Source organism: Gymnodraco acuticeps, unplaced genomic scaffold (genome assembly GCF_902827175.1).
Source record: "Gymnodraco acuticeps unplaced genomic scaffold, fGymAcu1.1, whole genome shotgun sequence".
In the NCBI taxonomy this organism is placed as follows: Eukaryota; Metazoa; Chordata; class Actinopteri; order Perciformes; family Bathydraconidae; genus Gymnodraco; species Gymnodraco acuticeps.
The window spans coordinates 7,390,916-7,403,183 of NW_022990590.1; the positions used below are offsets into that span (position 1 = coordinate 7,390,916).

Consider the following 12,268-nt stretch of genomic DNA (forward strand, 5'->3'; position numbering starts at 1 on the left):
TTCTATTTACCTGTCTCTTAGTCCCTCAGCTTTATCAAATCAAATCAAGTTTTATTTATATAGCACATTTATAAACGATTTTTGGTGGAGCCAAAGTGCTGTACATATAATAAAAATAGCCTACAGTAGAGACACTTTACAGCAAATACAACAGCACAGATTGTTCAGAATGTCAGTATGAGAAAAACGACACCCTCTGTCCTTAGACCCTCACATCGTACAAGGAAAAACTTCCAGAGAAAACCCACAGTTTAAGGGGAACATGGGAGAAACCTCAGGGAGAGCAACAGAGGAGGGATCCCTCTCCCAGGACGGACAGACGTGCAATAGATGCCGTGTGTAAATCGAAGAGATAATACATTTTACAGCATATAGACCGAATGTTAGGAAATGCATGTGTCTGTAATAAGAAGATGAATCCACGAGGATGTCAGCTTTATGCGAGTGCAGTACTACATTGCTGGAGATAACACTTTAATTGAATGGTTCTACTTCTACCTTAATTCTACAATATGACTATCATGATGTTGTATGTTTTGCATAGTTCCATTCAGTTTTTTTTCTGAAGCATTCCCCTATATTACACTTAGCCTATGCTCTTCTTAATTGGCTCATATAATTACAAAAGTGACCCCATTTTTTCCCCTCTACTGCTTCAAAAATAAAAATGTACAGTCAATATGTTTTATATATAGAATATTTTATTTATCGTAAAATATAAAAATCTATATATGATATACCTAGAATTGATTACTGATTGGATGGCTCATCATGTCCATGCATATATGGCGCGTTTCCACTGCAGGCCTCGCTCGGCCTCGCTCGGTTTGGTTAGGCCTTATTAGGCCCGGCTCACTTTAATGCTGCGTTTCCATTACAGTTTAGGAACTGGGGCAGTTACTATAGTAACGCAGTGTAGGCGGAGCCGTGACGTCATCTTCAATGAGAGCCCCAGAAAAACAACACAGCCGTTAGCTCTTAGCACTCAGAGCTCACAGCTCTTCATATCTGTTCAGAAACTTGACAAAAGTTAAACAAGTACAAACCACAGACTGCCTGTGTCATGGCGAATACAGTCGCTGGTTTATTTATGTCTGTATAGGCCGTTGTTGTGAGTGTGGACGGTCGGAGCATATATAACGTTAGCTTAGCCAAGCTACATTTAGAAAACACGCATTTTAAAAGGGTTTTTCGCCTGCCGTCTGTCTGCAGACTTGTCAAAGCATTAATTCATGGTTTTTACTAACCGGTATCAGTATGTTGTTACTTCGGCATCATTTTGAAACGTGTATTACAATTAATTCACGGTAAAATATGTTCATCTTGTTATAGTTGTAGCCCCCTTGCCAGCGATTCTCTCTCTAGTTTAGCATAGCCTACTCAGCCCGACTCAGCCTGGTTGTTCCTGGCCCTAGAACCACGATTTAGTCGGGCCAGAAAAAAGGTGAAAAAGTAGCCCCGGGCCAAAACTAGGCCAAGTGGAAACGCAACCAAAAACGGGCCCCGCACGGCTCGGCACGCTTAAAGCGAGCTACCCGCTGCAGTGGAAACGCGCCAATAGTGTATTTTACTACTCTGTTGCAAGATTGATCTATTACATAAGTAACTGCATTAGAGAGATTACAAGGGAGTTACATTTTGAAATGGAGGTAATTCCATAAACAAACTGTGCAACAGCTCGAGTGTTGCTCTTTACTGCCTCCCTGAGGAGGTTATGATACATATCCAAGTGAAATCATGAAGTGTTCTTCAGTGCGCTCCCTCCTCTCTGTCACTGTCCTCTCTCCTCTGAGACACACAGCATCTCCTGCCTCTTACTTTGTCATTTTTGTATACAAACCTACCATGAGTGAAATACTTTTGCTTCTTGTCCACGGATCTTCGGCTACATCATGTAAAAGTGCACTCTGCCTTTGTTCGGATATCTTTTTAAATATTAACAAGTTGTCATGTCATCCCTGACTGGAAGAGGAGAAAGATTACCTGGAGCACACTGGGTAAGTCGTTTCATTGGGTACATTATTAGTAAATATTTTAAAAGAGTGCATGGTCTTCATAGAGTTTTATTTAGTAATGATTGGCTGAACATTTGGGTGTGGTTACAGTTGTCCACGCATCGATTGACTTGTAATTCCCCTCTGCCAAAGCCCATACATCCTTCTCATGGTGATTTATTTCTCAGAGCTCAGAAGTGCAGCATCACTGTGATCCCGACTGCTTTTCTGCAAGCATTAAACCCCAGGAGCGTCCTCCTCCTGAGGGGGTCGGGGGGTCCAGAGGAGACCGGAATATGTGCCAGAGATCGGACGCTGTCCCGTCTTACAAGTCCCTGCCTGGAAGCTTTGGAGACCGCATCAGGAGTACCATGTCCTCCGCGAGTGGGACTCTATGCAGAGGCACTATGTCCGCGTATCCCGGCTTTGGGAGGTCCGATAGGAAAATTGCGTGCTGTGAGAAGTGCTCCGCGACCCTTGTGGCTCTGAAGAAGCAGGCGCTGAGCCTGGCTGTGCACCATCACTTCTCCAGCAAGGTCAGTAACCGCGATGGTGGAGCTGCTCAGGGATGTGGTGGAGCAGAAAGGCACTTAAGATCAGTCCGCATATACTTTAGGGTTGATAGGGATCTTGATAAGAGGATAAAAAGAAGTTAAAACGGTTATAAAGTCATGTTTAGGCTGCATAATGCCATCCCATGGAAGGAGTTATCAGCAGGTGGTGGTGTAGGGTAATATTTGAACTAATGAAACGATTTCACTAGCTATTTTTTATGCAGTTAATATAATGATAAGGTTATATTTATTGACTTAAAACAAACTGATTCATTATATATTTATTTTTACCCACCCCATATTTTAAAAAAGAGCACAGTAATACAAGTGATACAGTAAGAAAAGTAGTCGATCAAATAATATAAAATAATATAATATAATTGTATTTAATATATAATTATAATTTTAATACAATATAATAATAACAAATACAAAAGGTTTTATTGTGTATTTTACCTTGCACTATTTCATGTCTAAGATTCACATTTTTCCTTTTTTTATATAAAGCTTAAGAGTTTTTCAATTATCACCGGCCATTTTTATCGATTAAGAATTAAATAAATGTTTTAATAAAAAAGTGAACATTTGCTGGTTTTCATGCTGCTCTAACAGTGAATTGTACATTTTAAGGGATGAGTATTGTTAGGACAAAATGGGCAATATTTTCTGTAGTCATGTTCTAAGGCGACCCATATTATGCTAATTTGCAGGTTCATATTTGTATTTGGTGCCTCTACTGTGACATGTCTCCATGCTTAAATGTAGCTCTTTATTTTTCTCATCCTGTGCAGCAGCACCACTTTTCACCCTCTGTCTGAAACCAGAGCCCAGTCTGCTCTGATTGGTTAGCTGGCCTGCTTTGTTGTGATTGGTTAACCGCTTAAAGATGTACCGCCCCTTAGCCTATCACATACAATGTGTTGGAGCGCTAACCAATAGAAGCGCGAGTGTTACATGGTGATGTCATTATGTTACAGAAGTAAACAAAGGAGTCCAATGGAGGCGTTTCAGGCAGGGTGGGGGGAGTGTGTGGGGGAGAAACTCCCTCTGGAGGGAACACAGGGATTTCAGTCTTTGCAGACCATTTACATGCACACAAACCTATACCACACTACAGAAAGCATAATAGGGCCTCTTTAAGTCAGTTAAAAGGTGTTTTAATGTTAATGTTGTGGTCACGTCAGTCCTGCCTCTGAGGAATGCACGCATACACCCATCTGTACATTTGTCACCACTAACATCCATCAAACACACTCCAATCGACAAAGTAAACCAGTGCCATTCCTGCGTGAGTGCTTCCAAATGGCCATGAATATTTCATCTCGACACCCCTGTGTCCTCTCCACAGTCCTCTCCATTGAGGAAAGACTATTTATTTGTGTCCTCCTAAGTGGGATGGGGCAGAGCTAGCGTCATGTTTTAGCGAGAGACCACAGGCCATGCATAACACAGGAGGAGGGGGGTGGGAGAGAAGATGGTATCTTGTGGCCATAGACATGGTCAGAAGAAATCTGATAAGCCAGCCCAGCTCCTTGCAAGTTTATTGATCGGAGCATGATTTTTCAAAAGCATCCAGGCTCTGTAACGTCATCTTTTTGGATGGGCTCGCTGTCTGGCTAAGATGGAAAGTATAGTCTCCCATCTGGTTACTAGAGTATGCAGCCTTATTCATAAATCTGACATCATTTTTATTTGGAAAATGCAACACACTCAAACCTGAAATTGATATATAATATAATATTACAATATTATATTATTTATTTTTAACATGCACTTTTAATGACTTTAATAGCTTTTAGTTGGTTGATTTCTTCTTTTTATACATACTTAATGAGCATTGTTGGAGGTAGCCCGAGAAGGCTGTCATTGCCAACGATTGCTTCTCTATTTTAGTTATCAGGACAGGCATAGGGATATATTACCCCTGATATCAAATACATTTCTAATCTTTTGAAGTGTTAGTGACTTTCTTTGCTTATACAATCCTTTGGTGGATTATCAATGGCATTGTGTTGGATGGGTGGAATCTTTAATTGAATAACAGCATTTTCTAAATCACATTTGTATATGATCTTATAGAAATAACAACTGTCTATTAAAGTTACACAGCCTCATTATGTTATCAATACACAATTCTACGCAGCACTCATTAATGTAAAAACAAATCTAATTCATATTGTGTGGTTTTAATTGATTTATAACACAGGAAATATTATGTTCCTTAGGAAACATCAAATAAAGGCGCATGGTTACAAGTTGTCCTCAATGAATTGGTGATCAACAGCATAGTTTCAGTAAAAAAAATTAAAATCTAAAGTTTCATTACATTTAAAATATAAACAAACATTTTTTGCATTCATCAATGAAACTGACTCCTTGATTACTTTGCTCAGTGCTTTGATTGCTCATGGTTTCTTCCCACGACTCCATCTCCACTTGCCCAGTGAACATTCATGTAATCCTCAGGCCAGAAATCAAATTAGCTTTGCTATTAGGTGTTCACCAGAAGCATTCCCTGAGTCTTTAATCCCATTAGGTTAGTCTAATTTGTTGCAACACAATGAAAGGCTCCCTTCAGGTACTACTTCAAACACCTTAAGTAAATGTACAAATAATTCCACTACTCTTTTGGTTATTTTGCAGGACTCCAGTGACCTGTCCACGTTTCTTCACGACAACCTTCACGTCCAGAGTCGTTCCTTCAATGAGTCAGGGGGCAGAGAGAGGGAGCAGGGCGAGTGTGGGTCCTGCGGTGTGAAACTGAACCAGCTCAAACAGGAGGCGGTCCACTTGGCTCTGAACAGGGGTCAGTCATTGGCTAAGCCTCCCTTTGAACCCAGCTTTAGCACAGGCTCACTGCTGGGACTAAGTGATACAACAAAGCATGGAGACGCTGTGCATCAACCACACAGCCACACACTCAGCCCCCACTGCCCCCACAGCCCCCACAGCCCCAGGACGCCTCAGAGGACCCCTCAAACCCTCAGACGGAGGGGGCCCAAGCCGCCCAACCCCGAAATGGGCCGCTGGGTGGAGGAGCAGCAGCAGCTGGTTGCCTCTAAATCTGCATCGAGCGCTGATGGTGTCTCCATGTACTCTCATCATAAGGTACCCCTTTAAAAGCCTGCTTTACCACTAAATCACACATAACACTTCCCTTAGTGTGCATTCCCCTTTTAATGAGCTATGCGGGTAAAGTACTTCTTTACGGGTGCACGTGTCAGCAACGCAATGATTCATAGTGTCCAATCAGAGCCTATCTAGATCCCATGGCTGAGGACGTTGTTTAAAAGTACTTTTGCTAATGGAATGGAATTGGGTCATGATTTACCCTTGTCATAAAGGCTGGCCAGTCAAAAAGCACTTGTGATCAATAGGGGGATGGTCATATTTAACGGGCGGCTGACTGGTGAAATATGCATTACTGTGATGGAAGCCACATCCAGTTTGAGCCCACCCTCCCCCACGTCCCACACGCAAAGGTTGTAGACCTGTACAAGGTGAGTGAGGGTGTCTCAGATGCTTTGTATGATGTAGGTAGTTTGATTTCGGTGGGTTTTTACTCCTGATCCAAACGGACAAAAAGCTAATATAAATCTATCCAACCTTTGATGTACTTATTGAAGATGTCTTCTGACGTGGTTGATTCACAAACATCACGTTAAACATTTACTAACCCTTCCCAGGAAGAACAATTGTCCAATCACAGTTTAGCAACTGTAGCTGCAGAACGCCGTGCATTGGGCTGTGTGCGAATCTACCATGAATGTTTTATAAGTACTGCACATCAGACCCAAAGATGGAGCCTATTCTGTCCGTTAAGAATGAATTGCCTTGCACATTATGCGACGCAAACATAACAGTTAGTCCTCATCTTTAACCTTTCTTACTTTTGTTACGTTAAAAATATACCAAAAGCCATACCTAAAAAGCCCAGTTTACATATTTTCCTTAGAAAACATTATGGCTTGATACCGTTTGCTCTATACACTTGAATTATTTAGCTTTATTTCTGTCTACACGGATCATCTACTGTTAAGAACCTTTAAACGTTACCCTCATTATTTTTAGTATTAAAGTAGATTATCCATATTTAAGTAACCTTAACTTGAGTTTTCTTTCTTAAATGAGTCAGCGTGAAAATGTGTTTACATACAGATAATAGTCAACATTTTGCTCCACAAAAAAGACAGTATTCCTTTAAGCCGTTACATGAGTAATGCCAATGACAATTCCACTAGTATTTCTGCATGCAGCAGTCAAAATAGGATTTCATATATAGCAAACTGCCTCAAAAATCATTTGAGACACAGATTCTGAATGCGCTGTATGTCAAAAGAATACTTCTGAAACGCAAAAAAACATTGACATATCCATATCGGAAAATGCTTTGTTTGAAATAAGCTCTAAAATAAAAAACATCCAAACCAGAATATGCTCTACATGAACCAAATGATGCATGTGATGTGCTCGTCGGCAGTAGGCACATCAAGTTAGCATTAGCTTAATTAACTAACTGAGCGATAAATCTGCTTTCTGTCGGCCAAATCTACTGCTTTTGTCTACTTCTGTCTGAAATGAAGCACCTATTATTATAAAAATACCAAGAACTTAAATTGGTAAAGCTGTCATTATGTGTAGTGCAGGAACGGGAAGGTTTACAGGCATGGCAACAGTAACTGAAGCTGCAGGGTTTCACAAATGGTCAATTAGACGGAATAAACCGTGAGAGCACTACTGTAATTAGGCTGTTGTTCTTAATCGACTTGTCTGATGAAAAGTGATGGTAACAATTAAACATTTTACTCAAACTAAACAGTTCTTTGCTTAGCAAGAGAATCAAGCCAGGCAGGTTCACCGTGAGAGCAGATCAATACAGGTTAATGTGGCTAAGAGGAAAGTAAGAAGAAGAGTAAGGAGAGAGGAGACAAAAAGCAGAGCTGAGGAAAATTGCATTGCATGAGAAGAAAGGGAAATGGAGTGTTGGGAAGATGGGAAGCAGAACAAAAGGACAGAAGAGAAGGTGATGGAGTTCAAGGCGGAGGAGAAGAGAGAATTCAGAGCAGAGAGAAAGAGATACAAAAAGGCTATGACAGAAGACATGAGTCAACAAGGGGCGGGGGAGCATCTATACATTATTTACATTACATATGGCTGCATATATTAGCTTAGTCTGTCTTTATTCTCCTTCCAGTCCCCTTTCAAACTCCTGCAGTTCTTCCATGGCACTAATTGGCAGTTTATAGTTGGACATTATTTAAAGAATGAAACCGAGTTGACATTGTTATGTTGCCCTACAAAAAAGGCTGAGACACTGATGAGACGTGGAGCTTGAGAGCGGTATATGAGTTATACATGTTGGCTATGTGGCCTGCAGCAATGCATGGGGAATAGGTTATGTTGCATATACGTACATGGCACAGTTATGAATGAGTGCAAAACACACGCCTCGGAGCTACAGCTGTGTAAGTGTTGAACTCGCTTTACATCGAGCTGCCTGACTGAGGGTGTGAGTGTGTGTGTGTCAGAGGCAGTGTTTCCTGCTCCTCTTCAACTCTGAGTCATGCTTCAAACCCAGCCAGCAGTCACTACAGCCATCACACACTATTCCGCACACTCCACATGCAGCTAGCTGGAGCTGTACTATGACTAATGGTGTATGTTTAACCCATTCTCAGCCTCCATGCCCTATTTAGACGCGCCCAACAACCGTCCCCAGAGTAATTCCCAAGATAATAGCCCCTTTTGGGGTGGGTGCAATTACAGATTTTGTTTTTTATAATGAGCTTTCTCCCGCATCAGGCTGCAGATGATGCTGCACTGGGCTGTGGCGCCGGGACTGTACAGACTAACTCAAAGATATCCAGAGTGGTGACCATCGCCAACACTGCTGCTATGTCCCTTTTAGCCAGGTAAATATTAAAACAGAAAATGTTTTATTGTCTGCAACGTGCCTGTACTCCATCAGTTTCAATGGTATGACATGCCATCTCCCTTCTTCCCTGCAGGGCTGCTGAGAAGCTCAATCTGACAACAAGGAAAAAAGGCCAGGCTTCTGATCAAGCTCCCACTCATTTTTCCACCTGCTTCATGGAGATAATCCAGAAAAACCCTCCACCCATTCCCTCCTGCCTGCTCCAAGCTGCCACTAGGACCAAAGACTCACCCGGTGTTGGCAAGGTATGGGCTTCAAATTCCAGTAGATTCACACTAAATGCTGATTTTATCTATTTTTCAGTGAACCACATTTGGTGCTGTTGCTATTTGGTTATCATACCAGCAATTATTCGCAACTGCCCTGATTCTGAAAGAATTGGCAAATGATTACATGAGGAACCAAATCCAAAGTTATACAAAGCCTTTTGTTCAAATACCAGAAATTGTATTAAGTGACACTTACAAGTCGTTATTTGCAATGCTAACTTGTTGAGACATTTTGAGACATATTTTGGCCTTTTGGGAAGTACACCTTTTCCATGTTCTTGCTGAGATGTGAATACGAGGATTGATACCACTCTGATATCTGTATTTTAAGTTTGAAGCTACAGTCAATAGCAATTAGCTTAGCTTTAAAACTGCAAGGAGAAGCAACATGTAACATGTACAACTTTGACATTGTTGGTTTATAATTTATATCGGTTAAAAACACAAAATGTGTATATTAGTAAAAAAGATAAATAGTGGTTGGTCGGTGAATTCTTATGTGAACTTTAGAGAGACAAAGGTAAGCTAGTTCCTCCTGCTTCCAGTCTTTATGCTAAGTTATTACCAGTCTCTAGAGTATATTTAGTGTACAGACATTAGAGTGGTATCGACCTTCTCCTCAATCTAGAAGATTTCCCCAAATTGACAAGCTATACCTTTTTACATTACTGTTCATGTGAAGTCACTACAGGCTAGGTTAACGTTATATCAAACCTAAGCGTTTATACTGAAAACGGATATTTCACCTAGTTTGGTCTTAATTCTAATTATGATTTAGTTATCTCCAGTAACCCACTTTAACCATTCACCCTCCATCTTTAATCCCTGCATGAGCAAGCTACGCCCATTAGCTGCTCTCACAAAGATCAGTGAAGCTCGGGTTCAAAGTTCAACACAATTGAACTCTGTGCGGCTCTTTGCAGCACATCACATCCATCAACGCAGGACAACTGCAAGGAAAAAAACACACCACATGCTCAATAATGGAGGCAGCACTTTACCTGTTTTCTGCCAATAAGTGATGTGCCATGCATTTTCTGTATGCTATGAAGCTGAATTTGATCTATGTTCAGTCGTCAAACATGTACACAGCACGGCACACTTAGAAAAATGAAGCCTCCACATTTAACCCATCATAGTATTAGGAGCATTGGGCAGCTAATTTACAGTAATGTGCTACCAGTCCACACTCCATTCTTGCTCCGTGTGGGACTTGTTCCTGTGACCCTCTGGCTCTTAAACCAAGATCCTTAAGACAAAGCTACTGCCGCCCATGAAAATGTTCAATCACAGTTCACACATACAGTACAGTACATTCCATACAGTCGTAATGCACATATAAATGATGCAATGTGTACAGGCTGTTGTTATTCACTTTTCATACTTATACAAATTATAATATTTTTTATTTAACCAACATAGTACATTTGTTTGTAACTAATATCATGGTAAGAAAGGATTGCCTCTTAGGTTGACAAAAATACATCACCTTTACTCAGCAGGCAACAAGTACATTATTGACCAAAAGTCAATGGCTACTTACTTTTTCTCGTAGCATACGTACATATACGTAGCATACGTACATATACGTAGCATACGTACATATACGTAGCATACGTAAAGCTACGGAAAAGTTACGTAAGTCACGAAAATTACCAATATTTTGAACCCTATGAAAGTAGTTTTGTTGCCTAAACAAGTTCTGCACTGCGGTGGCTTATACAGCCGCACTTGATTGCGTTGGCATTAAAACATCTAAATAACCTTTCGCAATCATAGGGAATCGGGAATACGTTCATGTACTGTAGTAGATATGAGGAGACAACGGCAGTGACTGAAGAAAAATGCTCTGTTACCTCGGAGGCTTTGTATTTATATTGCAATGTGTAATACATGGAATAGGTCGGGATTGGTGGATATCTCTCAAAGTATATATACCCTTGCTCACACTCAACCGCCACCCTGGGAGTGTTTTTACCAGCCTGGCTGCAGAGTAAAGAGATCACGATCAATTTGGAGGAGATCCTATAATCAGGGCCTTCCTTATGATACACTGTAATACATTGCTAATGTCTCCATCTTGTTCTCCCCCTCCCTCTACTCAACCTCCTCTGGGGAGAAACTGGGGAGATCAATATGGCTGCCTCCCTTTGTCTCAGATTGATGGACTCTTGGGTTTAGTCTAGAGTTACCGACAAGGGCTCAGATAGACCAACCGCCAGCCACACCTGCACAGCACTTAGCCCTGTACAGTATGCTTCTGCGTGCAATTAATAAATATGTGTGTGAGAGCGGAGGATGATTTTCTCCGCTTTTTAAAATTGGTGGGTCTTGAATAATTTTAACCCTCATAAATAGAGTTTGACACATGTTCAATAGGGAAGCCACTTCTTGCATAAGGTATTACAATGTATGATTGGGGAAGGGGAAAAACTATTTCACAAGACACTGGGAACTTATCATGTGGCAGATGAATCAATCATTCAATGATGTATGATGTCATGGTGGTGCTATGCAGTCCTGGACAATTTCAAGAAAACAAAATTTGAATGGATTACAAGGCTATTCGCAATCTTGCAGACCTGGACCCTGATTAAGAATCATTTCATAATTGGTTTTAGAAACCTTAACAGAAGCCTATTGGTCTTTTGTTAAGGTTAATGCTACCGTTGTCTTCCAGCCAGCAGAATACAGCTCATGAGTCCCTGTTAAATGGCTGTCAAAGTCAGGACCTAACTTAAGGACCTTATAGCATCCTTATCCGAGGCTTCCTGGAAAAGAACTGCATTAAGGAATTAATGTCATGACATGAGGAAATATAGCAGGAGGTATGCATAGCCATGCAGCTGTAAGTGCATGTATGGTTGCCGCACTAACTGGATCAATGGATGTCCTCTGCAGCCTAAATAAATATATCTATTTGTTGTATACACATCAGTTGATTGATATGAAGCAAAAGGACAGATTGTCAGATTTGTGAAATGGCACAAATGTCATTGAAGTGATGTCAGTTGAAAACATTCACAATAGTAAAATACCCCACTGTTAGCTTACCTCCTCAATGCAAAAGAGCTAATCCTTTCTGAAATGTACAACTTTGTTCTGCCAAGGCTTCCATGTTCCAGTTGAGGTTACTTGCAACCTACGCTGCATATAATATTAGGCCTCCCACGGCTGAGCAGCAGTAGCTCAGAGCTGAAGTATGACGTTAACATCCCTCTCTCACAGCTACATTTGATTTTAGGTTTAGTTAAAACCCCTGATTTGGTTTAAAGGAATATCAAATCATAACTGCGACTGCAACAGATAACTTTAATATTTGTGGCATACATATAGTCTGTGAATATGTTTTAGAGTTATGAGAACACTTTATACGGTGTTTTCTGGATTTTAAGATGCAAAAACTCCATGATGACCAAAACACAATGAATTTAATATGAAGATATTTTTGAACCTTTCTGTTTTGAAACTCATCATTTTTTAATAAGTATGCTGCTGGTTTCATTCTCAAAAGTA

At 40.7% G+C, this 12,268-nt stretch overlaps 1 protein-coding gene across 1 annotated transcript in view; it reads left to right on the plus strand.

Moving 5' to 3' along the window:
* The first annotated feature begins 1,482 nt into the window (after window positions 1–1,482).
* The window catches only part of LOC117554238 (kinesin-like protein KIF26B), a 31,536-nt gene continuing 20,750 nt past the window's right edge, over window positions 1,483–12,268 (plus strand). The window contains exons 1-5 of the mRNA XM_034228561.1: window positions 1,483–1,997; window positions 2,183–2,530; window positions 5,192–5,656; window positions 8,351–8,460; window positions 8,557–8,728. Coding sequence (XP_034084452.1) covers window positions 1,950–1,997; window positions 2,183–2,530; window positions 5,192–5,656; window positions 8,351–8,460; window positions 8,557–8,728 — 1,143 coding nt within the window. The 5' untranslated portion in view covers window positions 1,483–1,949. The remainder of the gene's footprint in view (window positions 1,998–2,182; window positions 2,531–5,191; window positions 5,657–8,350; window positions 8,461–8,556; window positions 8,729–12,268) is intronic.